This window comes from Haliotis rufescens, unplaced genomic scaffold (assembly GCF_023055435.1).
Source record: "Haliotis rufescens isolate VD_foot unplaced genomic scaffold, xgHalRufe1.0.p SCAF_12, whole genome shotgun sequence".
Lineage (NCBI taxonomy): Eukaryota > Metazoa > Mollusca > Gastropoda > Lepetellida > Haliotidae > Haliotis > Haliotis rufescens.
The window spans coordinates 13688028-13703826 of NW_025963802.1; the positions used below are offsets into that span (position 1 = coordinate 13688028).

At 39.5% G+C, this 15799-nt stretch overlaps 1 protein-coding gene across 1 annotated transcript in view; it reads right to left on the reverse strand.

The window, feature by feature from the left end:
- Window positions 1–13842, reverse strand: part of LOC124142021 (conopressin/neurophysin-like) — a 28574-nt gene extending 14732 nt beyond the window's left edge. The window contains exon 1 of the mRNA XM_046510247.2: window positions 13557–13842. Coding sequence (XP_046366203.1) covers window positions 13557–13700 — 144 coding nt within the window. The 5' untranslated portion in view covers window positions 13701–13842. The remainder of the gene's footprint in view (window positions 1–13556) is intronic.
- Window positions 13843–15799: the final 1957 nt, after the last annotated feature.

The window sequence follows — 15799 nt, forward strand, 5'->3', positions numbered from 1 at the left end:
ACGATCAATAATGACAGTATGACAGTTATGCTGTCAGTGTCTGTCGATAATGTCAGTTGGGTGTGTTTTTAAGAGCCTTCGGGGGCTTTTCAATGTCTCATGACTTGCCATTGTGTTTCTGTTTCGTCAGCGTGTGTATGACATGAATCTCAATCAGTAGATTGACGAGATATTATAGCTCGTTTGTGTGATGATGTACATTGTTATGCCGATGGGAGGCAGTGTACACACATGAAACATAGATGTTTTATTCCGTCTTGTGGTTAAGGCGTGAGGGCGAACGTTTCTAAAAATCAAACTAGAGAACATATGCACAGTGCATGTTTGGCAATGTCTGCATAGTGTCTAATTGTCAGTTATTATGCCTCAGTTTGGTTTAATCGTATCAGGATTTGCTCATTGTTGTGAAACTAATACAATATAAGATGAAAGGACATTGTACTTATCTGTGGAGACTCCATGCAACATTGCTTTGCCTTTGCATGTGTTTGTGACAGATGCCACCTGTGGAACACCTGGTATCATCACTATTTGATAGTGATTCATAAACACATGCTCATGATATAGTCGGAATAATAGTAAGCACAATGCTTTTAGCAGATATTTCTAATGATTTTGGAAAGGGCTTCGTCGCTTTATTTAGATATGTGTTATTGTGCATGAGACGTGGTTCGGTGAACGATAATTAAGCTAATGGAGGAATATCTACATGTATAAACTAAGGTCATTATAAAGCAAGCCACTACATCAGCTCCGGCCTATAAGTAATTACATGGTCATTGTACACGTTATCGTGCTAATGACGGTGGCGTACCTACATGTACTATGCAGCACAAAATTCAAGTGTTTTCTCTTTCAATTCGTTACCTACCTACCTACCTACCTACCTACCTACCTACCTACCTACCTACCTACCTACCTACCTACCTACCTACCTACCTACCTACCTACCTACCTACCTGCCTGCCTGCCTGCCTGCCTACCTACCTACCTACCTACCTACCTACCTACCTACCTACCTACCTACCTACCTGCCTACCTACCTATACTGAGAGAAAAAACAGTACCGGCTCTTCAGCGTGACGAGCGAACGTTTTAACCAATAGGCTACCCGACAGCCCCTCCAAGCAACTTTAACAGACAAAATGTCCAGAATGTGATGACGAAAGCCCGAGGGGATTACACAGTAAGATAGCGGCATGAAGCCTTTAAGCGTTCTTTAAACCTTGCACCGAAGTTGTCTACTTCACTACCGGAAATAATCTGTCTTCTTTATAACGACAATAAATAACTGCGATCCGTGCAAATAGGAAATCGAAAGTACAATAAACTATTGTGAAATACCCTGTTTCATTTGCAAATGTCACTTTTTAGACGGCGGCTAAGTGGCTATTCTATGTTTACCTTCATCCATCTATCTATTCATCCTTACAATCATTGACCCTTCTATTCATTTGTTATATCGGTCTTTCTTTCCATGTTAAGCTTACACACCGAGATAACTAACATACTGTTCAAAGTGGCGATAAGCCGAACTCGTCCATCAGCTATCCATTCATCCAGCTGCCATCCTTCCACACATCGCCATCAGATATCTTTCCATCCAGCATCCTTCCTTCCTTCCATCATCATCATTATTCCAACCATCACCTTTGCTTCAATCAGCCATCCTTTCAGCCATCAACCATCTTTCAATCTTTCCTTCCTACTCCCCCCCCAACACACACACACGCGCACACACACCCCATCAACACCTACAATGGAGCTCTTCCATTAGCCGTCCTTTCATCCATCATCATCATCATCATCATCATCATCATCATCATCATCATCATCATCATCTCTATTATCATTATTATTATCATTATCATTATTATTATCATCATTATCATTATCATTACTATTATTATTATTATTATTATCATCATCATCATCATCATTATGAACAGATTAAAATGAAAAATGCAGCAAAGAGGGTTTGGGTGATCCTGGCACAGTCAGGCTGGTTAGGCTCATCATCAACTCAGGACCTTTGCCCCCTCTACACGCAGCCCAGACAGCGAATGGGACTTCTCCCAGGAAGCGCTGCCTAGTCAAACCCACCCAGAACTTCTCTGAGAATGTGAAGACTCCCCAACACTGCAGCCTTCTGAAATACCCAGATTGTCAGAAGGGCTGTATTCCTGGTAGCAAAACCGGGTGCTCTCCCAATGTCAGTCAACAGATTGGGAGGTACCAAACCCAAGGCACCGAGAACAATGGGAAGTCGGACAACTTGGTACTTGGGATGCAAGCGTGACTTTTCGAAAGCGAGGTCTGCATATTTGCCATGTTTTTCCTGAATCTTGTCAATCACATTAGTGTCAAAGGGGACAGAAAATTCAATGATATAAATGATTTTATTGGATTTATCAAAAAGGACAAGATCAGGTTTGTTGGCCTGGATATGTCTGAGGCTGTATACGGGCCTATTCCAAAGGAGTTTGTATTTATCATTTTCCATGACGCCCTCTACATATTCCGGGTCGTACCATGGATGGACCTCTGTGTCAAAACCACAAGCATGGCGAAGACGGTAATAAAATGATCGAGCCACCCCATCATGTCGCTTAAGATACTGTGTCTGTGCCAAAGCTGGGCATCCACTGACAATGGGTTGGACAGCCTCATTAAATTCATTACATAATCAACATTTCATATTCACATTTTGATGCAAAATCACACATTGACGGTTTCAATTTGGAAGTGACTGGTCCTGAGCAGCAAACAGAAAGCCTTCTGTTTCACTTTTCAGGCCAGACGACTTCATCCAAGTGAAGGACTCTGCAGGATTGCTGACCTTCTCAACACCCCGCACATAAAGTCGATGCAGTGGTCGTTCAGAAAGCCTCTCCTTTTAAAAACTGAGTCTGGGCCGACTTGATATGGCACTTTGCTTGGTTGACACTCCTTTCTATTATTATTATTATTATTATTATTATTATTATTATTATTATTATTATTATTATTTCTTTACCCATGTGTCCGTCTAATCATCCGTATAACTATCTCATGATCGGGATTACTGTGAAATGTGTTGCTTCCTGCACGTGTTATTTCTCCTCCCTGTATTCTGAGCGTCCTATGCAGACATTTTCAGGGAGCCAAGTTCACGCACGTTACTTAACCGAACAAACGACGAATGTATGACATATATAGAGAGAGGATGTGTATAATCTATAACGCCAAATACATGGTCTGATTTGCAAATGCTTAACAACTGATCTGATTAAGTCATCAATCACAATCAACACACCCAAGCACATAACAATCAGAATAAAGGCTTTCGTGTGGTGGAAAGAAGTCATTTCGATGACAACAATGGAGCTCCACAGAGACAGAGTTTAAGGTTTGATATACCAAAGCAAACACGACTAAAGCGGATCAAGGTCCATTTACATGTAATAACTAGATCAGGAGGATTTCATACCAGGGTTGCCTTTAACCGAGGATTAAAATGTCAGCAGTACACGGAGGGAGTCAACACGTGTGAAAACAAATGATATGAAAAATGGCGTGCCATCACTTATTCAAAGAAAGGACAATGAGAAATGTACAAAAGGATGAACGGTTCATAGTACTGCAAGTCTTTTCATGAAATATTAACATGGTATTGTTCACATACCCCGACAAAGCTGCATAACCTTTCGTGTCATTTGATAGTATTGTTGATAACAACCCACGTTGAGTCGTTTACGTACATGTGCTCACACCATCCCATTCTCCTAGACGTCAGACATACATCTATATCATTGAGCCTTTAAGTCTTTCAACTCTTAACTCCTTTAACTCGATATTTCGATTTATGCGATGTACCTTTAATGTATCTATCAATGCTATGCTTGTCTCGAACTACGGATAACTCGAATAAACGATTTTGTCAGGTGAACAGTTGACGTGCCTTTGGATGTGTTTGTGACGGGTGCGCTCACCTATTTGGCAGCACCTGTCATCATCACTATTTCATAGTGAGTCATCAACACATGCTCTTGATATCCCGTATTCGACGTAATAAGCGCCCCGCTCTAATAAGCGCCCACGGCGACATTTGCTAAGATATTGGCTAGTGAACAATCCCAATTAGCACCCCTTCCGATTGATCAATGTACACAAGACTTATTTATTCGCGTATAATACGCACTCGTGTGTTATATGGACCCTTAATTATGGGTATTTAATTCTGGAAAAATAAATCTGTCGTACATAAACATTTCAGGCTGTCAGCATAAACCACGAAATCTATCTTTCAACTCTGTTTTTTTTCACCAAAATAACATTCTAATAAGAGCCCCCTATTTTTAATTTTGAGAGCGCCCTGGGCGCTTATTACGGCGAATACGGTAGTCGGAATCGTACACTGATCTCAGGTTATAGTAGTGGTTTCTTGTGATTGTGGACATGTTTTTATCGCTTTTATTTACTTTTATTTATTTGTTTCTACTATATTGACACTGTAGCGCCTAACACTTTCACAGTCATTTCATCTTTCTTCTTATATAACAAAACGTATTTCAAAATTAGAATTCTTGAAAATAAACATGTACTGAGAAAATTAAAAATAAGATAAAATCCAAATTGTGCATCTTAAAATTAGAATTAAGAAAATTGACTGAAAGAAACCCAAATTCATTCCAATGTATAGAGTCAACCCTGTTGTCAATATATGACATATTGATGATTACCCTTCTAACGGGATCATACTGTTTACTGTTATTTAAGGAATAGGATTTATTATTTGCATTTGAATAAGCAATGTTTCACATGATATCTCTAGTTACCTTCCGATATGCTTATATAGAGATGAAATAATACACACTCTGACAACACTTTTGTTAACAATTAGTAAACCTTCAAAAAATATACTTATGAATGCTGTTTAAAACACATTCATATTCACCGCCCTCTGATATACGTTATGCCACACCAGAGAACCGAAGGAATATTCATACCAGCGAAACAGCGAGGCACGTACTGGCTGGCAAACCATATAAGGGGATAATATGACAGACAAATGCACATATTGGGTCTGATTTGGACGGAAGTATAGACAGACAACTCGCATTGATGGCGGACTTGCTGCAGCCAACCAGAGCGGAAGTATTTCTTCAGCCCGCGACACTTCCAGTACCTCTGAATGCACCCATTACTTGGCAGGAGACGCGATCTTACGAAGAATTCCACTCGGAAAGTGACTAATGTGGCAGAGGTTACACACTGAATATAATTGACGTAATGCCTGATGGGCCAGTTTGACAGTTTATCCGCCCATCAGGACTCGGCAGCTCTAAGCCTCTGGTTTATACTACATAGGGACACATGATGGTTCATGAGAAATTGCGAACGTCTATATTTGAACTCGAGAGCTTGCAACCATTCAGAATGAATCACATGAATTAAACCAACTGGACATGATGCGTTCCTTGACCATTACGACGCTGAACCGAGACAAATAATGATTTGGATTGTGTTTTTCAATAAAACATAAAATACAACGGTTTTCGTTTTGATAATAATGTGATGCGTTTCTCAATTAAGCCCTTTTCCTTTCTCATACATTTTTGATACTTTCAATGAGTGATTTGAATAATTAAACTTTCCCATTAAATCTATTTGTAGAAAGTTTGTTAGTGATACCGTTATTAAACTAACCCCGTTTAAGGCTGCCCTGATCTAATTCTTTTTAATAACTCTTTGTTATCAGCGACAATATGGTGAGTGAATTCGTGCAATAAATTGCTAATTTACAACATTGATTCTGTTTATGCTTTCACGAAAAGTCCATCGTTTGTTGAAGGAAATTGGGATTCTTTGCTCAAAGCCATGGTCTGAGAGGGGTACAAAGGCCGCGATAAGCCTGCCTGATGACCTGTTCTTTCAGGTACTTTGAGGTTTAAATGTTTAAGATTGTTTTCCATGTCATCCTAAAATCGATCAGGTGAGTGGGTGAGTTAGTGAGTGGGTGAGTGAGTGAGTGAGTGAGTGAGTGAGTGAGTGAGTGAGTGAGTGAGTGAGTGAGTGAGTGAGTGAGTGAGTGAGTGAGTGAAACTAAAATACTGACACTGTTCAAAGCGGCTTTAAACGTACTCACTACAAGATTGCTGGAAAAAACGAACATGTCCATTCCCAGTTTATTTTTCATGGCAAAAAAGGACAATACCATTTCCATATATAGTTATGAGTTTGAATGTGAAATTGACTTTTAAACAAATTTAGTTCCATGAAGTAGCAAAGGAGCTGCGTAATAGTAATTGGAAATCTTCTATGTCCAGATGTCCAGTCACACTGCTCGGTCAGTTTAGCCGTTTTAGTGGCTCACCATGTACTGACTGGTTCTGCTATACTGAAATATCCCCAGACCTTATTACACTGACATAATAATATCTCTTCATTCACTCCTTTTGTCTTTAATTACACGAATATATATATACAAAAAAAAACGACCAGGTTCTTAGCATAACTTCAATTAGTGGCTTCCGACCCGACGTTGCTTGATGGGAATAATGACATAGGAGAGCTAGGAAGATGTCAAGGGGGCGTATCTCCAAATGGTGAGGTGAGGTGAGGTAAGGTGAGGTGAGGTGAGGTGAGGTGAGGTGAAGTGAGGTGAAATAGAATTTAGCGACGCGTTCAAGATTATTCTACTTATAATACGACGTGCATGCACGTGTGTGTCTCCTTGCACCAGTGCTTGTCGATAATATGATCTATGATCTAACTACATATAATCGAAATGTTCCATGTTCTACAGGCCTTCAACTTTGACGTTTACTGGATTTTGACGTTAACGTAAATCAGCAGACGAAGTTTAGCACAGCCCAACAAGAGGTGAGGTCGCGTTCAAGATTATTGCACTTATATGGCGACGTGCACGCGAAAGCGCACGCGTGCGTGCATCTCTGTTTGTGCACGTGTGGTGTTTCCTCAGGGAAGAGACTTTGTTTGAACTGTGCCTCGGTCACTCAGCAGTGAATGGGTACCCGGAATGAGATGGTAATGCGACTTATCCTTGTAGCGCCTCACAGGCAGCTTCGGTTGTATATATACTCCCCAGGGAGATGAGAATGAAAACCAGATTGACATGGACAATAACGTAGTGCTTGGTGTATGCTGGGTGTTTGGCGCATTATAAATCTGCACATTATTACTGAACGTATGTTTAATGAGAATCCCGATAACCATTCTACACCTATGGAATTCCGTATACCGAAATAGGACCAAGGTACATCGCTGTTAAATAAGCTAATTGTAATGGGGATGAGGTGATGAGGCTCTGCGACTGATTGTGTGTCCTTGAACTCCGCGGCGGGTGCCGTTGTGCTTGCTTTCATTCACTGGGTTGTCTGATATAGATTACTAACAAGCCGCCAGGTTGCTGGAATATGGCTGACTGAGGCATAAAACAACATACACACTCTCCTGAACTTGACCTTGACCTTGACCTTGACCTTGAACTCAAGACGACATACACTGATGTATAGATCACGGTTTCGGTTGTACAAAGTGATCTTAGCGCTAAGGTGACCGTAACTCCCATACCTTGGCATAGACTTACGACAGTCGTAGCGCTGCGGTTGTTTTGCACAACGGGACCAAGGTTTATAAAAAAAATGTCCTGTTAACCTTTTCTGGTTAATATGTCCAGTTGAATTTTGACTGAATCACCACTTTGACTGTAGCACAATGTTAATAAATAATATTGAAATCCATTACTTTTGAGAGAAACATTATTACATTAAACTATTAGGTTTTGTTGATATTTCAAGGTCTTTTTATGCAACAAGAGAGCACCACACCAAGGAGAATACATCTTGAACAGCTGAATCTACATAAACTGAAAAGCAAAAGAAACAAACCTCTCACTTGATATATCAAAATATTTGATTTTCAATTAAAGAAATAACTATACTGGCGCTTAGCCAGCACTTAAACAATACTTTTACACGGTTTAATTTTAAAAAATATATTGTGATTTTATACCTTAATTTTTGGTGCATAATTCACAACTGCTGATGGGTATCTCAGACATAGTATCTTTTGAAATCATTAATTTTTTGGTCTGCATAAACTTGGTGGTGGTCATGTGGTTGTAAATTCATTTCTTGCCCTAGTCGTCATTGAATCAATTTATATTTACACAAAATTACCCAGCAACAGATTACTTTACTGTTTCAGAAATGAGTGAAGGTTAAATAGACATGACCAAATTTAACAACAGTTCTTTCAATTATTAATTACATAAAAAAACTAGGTGTACTTTCGTTTGTCCCTCAGTTTACATGTGACAACAGCGTACACTCAGCGGTACCGGACGGGATGCACTGATGACTTATGGTAATTTGAAATACAGTAAACTACGGTTATAACGAACACGCTTATAACGAACTGACGGATATAACGAACTTATTTTTTTGGTCCCGACTATTTGCTGTAGTTATGCTGTATATATGCTTATAACGAACTACGGTTATGACGAACTAAAATTAGTAGTCCCTTTGAGTTCGTTTTAACCGTACTTTACTGTAACACGATTCACCGACTGCGGACAAAAGACAGCCCAACTATTTTAAACAGGAAACATACTAACAGCCAGATTCTGGCTTCGTATTCTGATATCATAACTCGGTAACTCGATAACTACACTTCCCGACGGATATTTACTTAAGTCGTGAGTTTCAAGTGCTGACCTACCTCCTGTTTCCCTCCATTCACTGAGGTTTCCGGGTGAATATCCCAAGGGCTGTACGGGTATATTTATCAAAGTCAAGACCATGTCCCAAATACTCGACAACCGGATGCGCCCTCACATTTATAAGCATACGATGTCAATGTGTCAGTGAGTTAGGTTTGACGCCTTTATGGACTGTTTTTCAGTTATATCATGGCGTGTCAGTTTGAGTTTGTAGTGGTGCAGGCCAAACCTGTTGCCATCTGAGTGTTCCAAAGAGAGGGGGTAGGACACAAACCAAGGATAATAATCGGGACGAACCTGGGATGCCCTCCATATTCATACAAAAGTCGGGTTAGATTGATCCTCATGGAACCGCCTCCGTGGTCTAGTGGTAGAGCGTCCGCCCGGAGAGCGGAAGGTTCGGGGTTCGATCCCCGGCCGCGTCATACAAAAAGACGTTAAAAGATGGTACTTGTTGTTACCCTATCTGGCGCTCGGCATTGGGGAGCTTAAACAAGGACTGGTCGGCTCGGAGACATTATAGTATACTGTGTCTGAGTGGGGTATTCATGTTAAACTGCGACATGGTATCTCAGTGAGCTAGCACTATAAATCGGCATTCGTTCGGACTAGTACAAGCAGCCACACACACACGTGCATGCACGTCGCTGTATAAGTGCAATTATCTTGGACGCGACGTTAAACCTCGTTTCAATTCACCTCACCCGATGGTCATGGTGTCAATCACTGGATTGTCTAATTACAGACCGACGTCATATAGGTGGAGCATTGCTGAGCGCGGCGTCAAACAACAAACTTAAGAGAAACTGTTTTCTTAAAAACAGGATGACCGTTTACTCCAAAATACTTATAAGTACATTAAGTTTGGAAGAATTAAAGGAATTACTGTTACTAATAAACAAAGACAACCAAGAAATTTACAATTATGAATACACGAACATATCGTTATATATCAAGATCTGAATATAACTAATATTTATAGGTTTCGCTTGACCATAGTAAAGTTCCCCTCTTGTGTACATAACCGTTATATATATAAAATAATCGCAAAAAAATCACGTGTTAGCACATTCATATGGTATTAATAATAATTGTAAGCTTAAAGGGTAGAACCACTTTAAAACCAAGACGCACCACTTTTCACTTGTGACCAACATACAGTGTTTACACAGCTTCATAAGACACACGCCTTGCAGGTTAAATGCAGTGTTGACATCCGAGTTTGGGAACCCCAAGATTGCGAAAGATCCGGGTGGCACGTGCTGTTTGGCGCTTACATTGTACGGAAGGTAGGCAGGTTTGTTGACAGGGGAACACCCAGGTGGAACTTGACACTCCCCTTAAGAACTAGAACTGCGCCGGGTCACGGAATGAGCTTTTCTGAATGTATATTTGATGTTAACCCAAGACACCCTGTATTGTATCCTCTGAAATGTAGCAACGTCTTCATGACGGCGACTTTATTGCTGATTTCGTATTTTTACATGTTTGCTGGATGCAGATTGTGTGGAGGGTGCTACCGGTCGGGCAGGACAGGCTCAACCTTTTCAGGAACACTTGGTGTCACTGGATTTTCACTGCTAGTTTGCCTTTTATGCCCAATGGAATCGGTTTCGACGGATAATCGAGACTGGTTATTCTCTGGCGTTGACGTTTTATATTTGATGAATTAGCATATTTCAATTTGATATTCTTGACAATGTTTCTTTGTTTGTTGTTTAACATAGTGAACAATATTCCAGCAACATCACGGCGGCAGGTATATAATCCAACTTGACGAGACAAGCCATGCATGTACGATATTCCGAAATCACGTGCTCCATAGTCTGACCACCCGATCCACTTTGTCACCTCTTACGAAAAGCATAGGTTACTGGGGACCAATTTTAACTTGGGATCGCCACGGGGATACTTCACAAAGTGTTAGTCTTACATTTTGTTTGAAACATTACATAAGACTACCAATACAGTTTTGTAATAAAATATAAAGATAGTATCAACACTGATTTGACGCACGGGTACTTTGGCTTGTATGGAGAGTGTAATATGACACATAACCATATTGTATTTCAGGAACGCGCTGCGTATCCAGCATTTTTTTTAAAAGGGAGGCGTCTAAAACATCATAATCCTCTCTCAGATAATTTTACTGCCTACGGCATACATGGTTTTCAAAGGGTGTGTGTGTGTGGTGGTGGTGGTGGTGGTGGGGGGGGGGGGGGGGGGGGGGGGGGATCTGGACCCGCCTATGAACTGCCATCTATAATGTCAATAGTAGAATAAATAATACGAGGCTGTGACCTTCTCCTTTCACAACTATGGTTTCGTACTCTAAGAATGCGGAATAATTAGCAAAAACAAATACTTTATATTAATTATATTTCTAAAAGAGCAAATAATGGATTTCTTAAGTTGACGAGCAGGGGAACAGGCCCCCAAGGACCCTGCCATATATTGATTGGATGCCGACATATTGCATTTCATTAATATAAGGGATACAAATGTCATCAAACTTGCTCGCGGCATATTCTACTTGATGGGTACTCGTGTGAAGAGCGTCGTCAACACCTGATGACGTCACGTTATAAGATCATTGCTACCGTTAGATGCGGCGTGAGATAACTTCAACGCATTACTTAATATATTTCAAAATGCAATGGCATTGAATTTAACAGTAACAGGAAGTGATTGAAATTATCAAAATAGTTGATGTTGTCATGCAGCAGTATTTTTTTATGTAATGCTTTCAACTAATTTAGTTGTGACAACAGGAAAAGGGAAGAGTTAGTTGAACCTTCCAATGCTGTGTGTGCATGTGAAGAAATCATTCCCACGTTGACAGTTTCATTAAGGATGGAAAGGTGAAGTAGAACATTTGAAATGATTTGTAATAAAATGTAATTGACTATATCAGTAGCGCATGTTGGCGTATTTCTTAACTAAATAAAGTCCTTTTGTAAAAATTCATTGTAAAATATGAGAGTACTTATTTTAGGTTTCAGGACATTCTTTGTATCGGGATTGCATCATAGAGTGGACAAATTATGTAGAGGTCATCAGAATGTGGAACCCTGTTTAGTTGCACGTGCAATGCACGCAATTATAATTATACTTATGAATACCCTTGTGAACCCCCTTTATACGGTAGACCCTGAATGCAATATGTTAAGAGACCCGCGAAGATCCGGGTTAGAACAGGTCTTCAGCAACCCACGCTTGTCGTAAGAGGCGACTATGCTTGTCGTATGAGGCGACTATGCTTGTCGTAAGAGGCGACTATGCTTGTCGTAAGAGGCGACTAACAGGATTGGGTGGTTGATTGGTCGATGAATGTCATCGCATCCAAATTGTGTAGATCGATGTTCATGATATGAATCACTGGATTGTCTGATCCAGCGGTCATATACATTGAATATTACTGAATGCGGCGTTGAACAACAAACAAACAAACAATTTGTAAAGAACCATAAGAAAGTGGAACCCCGTTAATTCGTTCCTTTAAAAGACCCGTTATGTTTCAGCATATTTAACAGTAGTCAGACTCCGGTCTGGAACTGTGGCCTCAGCGCATTTATCATGAACACGCTTGCTTCCTTTAAAAGACCCGTTATGTTTCAGCATATTTAACAGTAGTCAGACTCCGGTCTGGAACTGTGGCCTCAGCGCATTTATCATGCACACGCTTGCTTCTGTCTGTAGGGATGTTTTGTTATTATTTACTCTATTTAAAATAATAACAACAACAATATCGTTTCGGTTTTTATCAATCAAGGTTTCTTTTCTTAATATATTTTTGTAAAGAAAAGTATCAAAACGTACGAAAACCTCGAAAGTAGAAACTATTTTCATATTTTACAGTATTTCTATGTACGATCAGCTTTTTCTTTCGCTTCTGGAAACGATAAAAATATGTTCGCCCACAAGGAAATGTCATCGCAAACCGGCAAAACGTGCTTGGCATCAAATGACATTTTTTAACAATCAGTAATGTCATGGCAAAAATGTTTGACGTCAATTAAATTTAAACCACAACTGTAATTTTGTTAGCACAGCTAAACTTTCGACATTTTATATCATAAGTTGTTCTTGTATATATGTTCTTTGGCTCAATTCTTAACGGAAACGTTTTAGATCATAAGTTGTTCTTGTATATATGTTCTTTGGCTCAATACTTAACGGAAACGTTTGATATCATAAGTTGTTCTTGTATATATGTTCTTTGGCTCAATTCTTAACGGAAACGTTTTAGATCATAAGTTGTTCTTGTATATATGTTCTTTGGCTCAATTCTAAACGGAAACGTTTTTAACCAGTTCTTTAACTTTTGTGATTTCGAGAAGCGAGTATTCTTAGCATGCTCTTAAAAATACTTATCAGTCTTTGTTTTTCCAATATGAAACGTTTAATCCAACATTAAAACTTATGCCAAATCATGAGAAAAAACTTTAAAAAGTGAACTGCAACAACACAATTGTTTCCTTAAAAAAACATTGAATCCTTCAATTCAACCTTGTGGCGTTAGACAGAAGAGGGTTAAAAAAGCGAAACATCTCTCTGGTATGAACCGGGTGCGATATTAACGTTGGAAATTGTGCACCCGTTAAGCTGAGTCAAATGTTAAGACAGCTTTTCAGCTTATCTCAGATCCAGACAAGAAACTTTTAAAGAAATGCATCTACGGAATTTAAAAGAAAAAGAAAAAAAAAGAGTACCGGCATACACGTCTTCATTGACCAGAGAGGGTTAAAGACAAGCAGCTGATATATCGGGTATCAACAGGGTGGGATATGATGACCGACAGAAGTATCTAAAGTACAGCGTTACTCACCTCTCGTGCGTTGTGTCCACTCATGTCCATTCCTCGCTTACCGCCGGGTGGGCAGTTCCTGATAAAACAAGCCAAGGTTCCAGAAATGACACAGCCAAATAAAACAACGATGGCAGACACTTGCATTGCGCTGGCAGAGACCATGCTGGGGTTGTTTTGAAGAAAGTTTTTGTTTGGCCGCTGCTCTAAATCCCGCCGGCTTGTCAACGTGATCAATACAAGGTACAGCAAACCTGCTCCGTATTTGTACGGCGTCCAACGCCTGCCGTCACGTGACTTGGTGTTCGCTCCCTCAAGTGGTGAAATCCCTGCTCAATGACAACATTGGAAGGTTCCACCCCGCCCCCACCGGAGGGGTGACAGGTTAGCAGTGTAAAAGAGGGGGGTGGGGGAGGATGCGTCCGTTTTGGGGTTCAGTCTTCAAAAGGAGATATTTTTAAATGGATACGTCTTTGTTTCATGTATGTTCTTATTGTCTGACAGGATGGAAACTCATTTATTTGGGTCAATGGTACAGCATTAAAGGGTTTGTTGTTTTTAAAATTATGGATTATTGTGCGAATGTGGTTAATGTATTAAACAAAAAGCGTTTAACGAAATTTAAACTCACTATTCATTTATAGTATAATCAGTGGAACAGTTACACACAAGATGGTTGTCTTTGATGTTTGGGACAATATTCCATTCGATGTTGGTTTCACTGTGAACCGCACCCAGCTAACACCAAATAACAGTGTATGCGAAGGAATAATAACAAAAATCATAAACTATTAAATCATAACCTCGAAGTAAACTTTAAAAAACACATTATATTCTCCCGAACAAAAAGGAACCGTGTTTGTGTTGAGAAACACATGGAACCATTTCAGGAAACAATAAAATGTACACCAACTCCAAGCTATACATACATGATCATGTAAGGCCCAGTAGTTTAGAAATGTCAATGGTCAATGGTCAATGGTGTTAGTAAAGCATGATAATGATGTAGAGCAAGAATTAATTTGAAACCAGATCGGACACATTTTAACATTTCGTCAGAGAACATGACCAAAAATAGGATCTTATTCATCAAAGATAACAGATAATATCCCTCTGTTTCGCAGTGGACTGGCCTGTCCATGTTATCTCTGTTGACCCCTCCCCCGGTCTGTTTGACTGGTTCTTGGCGGAATTGCGCAAGATCTGTGACTTGTCTCCACACGACATGAACAGTTCATTCATAAATTTAACATAGTACAACTACGACACTGTTGGTAGCTGTGTTGTGATAACTTGGCTGGGGGCGTTGCTAGATGCCACTAAGAGCATGAGGAATTAGTAAGGTGATCTATGCGCATTTGCTTTTTGTATTGCCTTTGTTAGGACAGCTGGTTGCAACCTTACACCTTATATGGTTTCAAAAGAATCAAGTTTATCTTTGTAGACATTAAGGGATGGTGTTTCATTGATGGTTTTGCTCATTTTCCCAAATCCATTATAAAAAAAGTTGTTTATAAAGATGTTAGTCACATAATTACGAAATTAGATGTAGGCGTTATTGAAGCCATGACTTATTTCTGGATAAAATAGTTTTAAAAAACGGTTTGAAATTCAAATTAATAAGAAAAGGACAAAACCAAAAGACTAATTAAAGATATAAAAATGAAACTCACATTTAGGCCCTTCACAGATTTACCAGGCAGTCTATGGATAATTTAGACACCTGAAAACACGAACCAGCTAAATCAAAGTGAAGGTTACGTTAAATGATCGATAATAAATCAAACACTGTGATCGATCCGCATCAGTCCGGCTTCCCTCCCACATAGAGCTGACACGATGAGATATTACTGAAATAGTAAAATAGTTATATAGTGAAATAGTAAAATAGATATAAAAACAGGGATAAACACACCTCATTCACTCACCCACTGTAACAATCACATATCGGTCAACACACTTTAAAATCAAATTTAATCTTTACAACGAATATACAGACTGTGGCACGTGTAACGAGTAGATATATATGAATGCATGAATAGAACTGATTTTAACACATCTCTATTTTGGACATATTCATGATCATTTATAGTGAAATGTCTGGTTAAGAGGCCCTTTAAATAACTAGTTTTTGTCGTGAATAATATTTCTAAGTTTATTGCCAACTTTGGAGTCATATTTCGTTCAGTTATTTGTTAAAGGTGGGGAATATTCTCCAAGTGTTTCTCCGCGAAGTGTACAATTCGGGGATGGGGGTGTCAGCG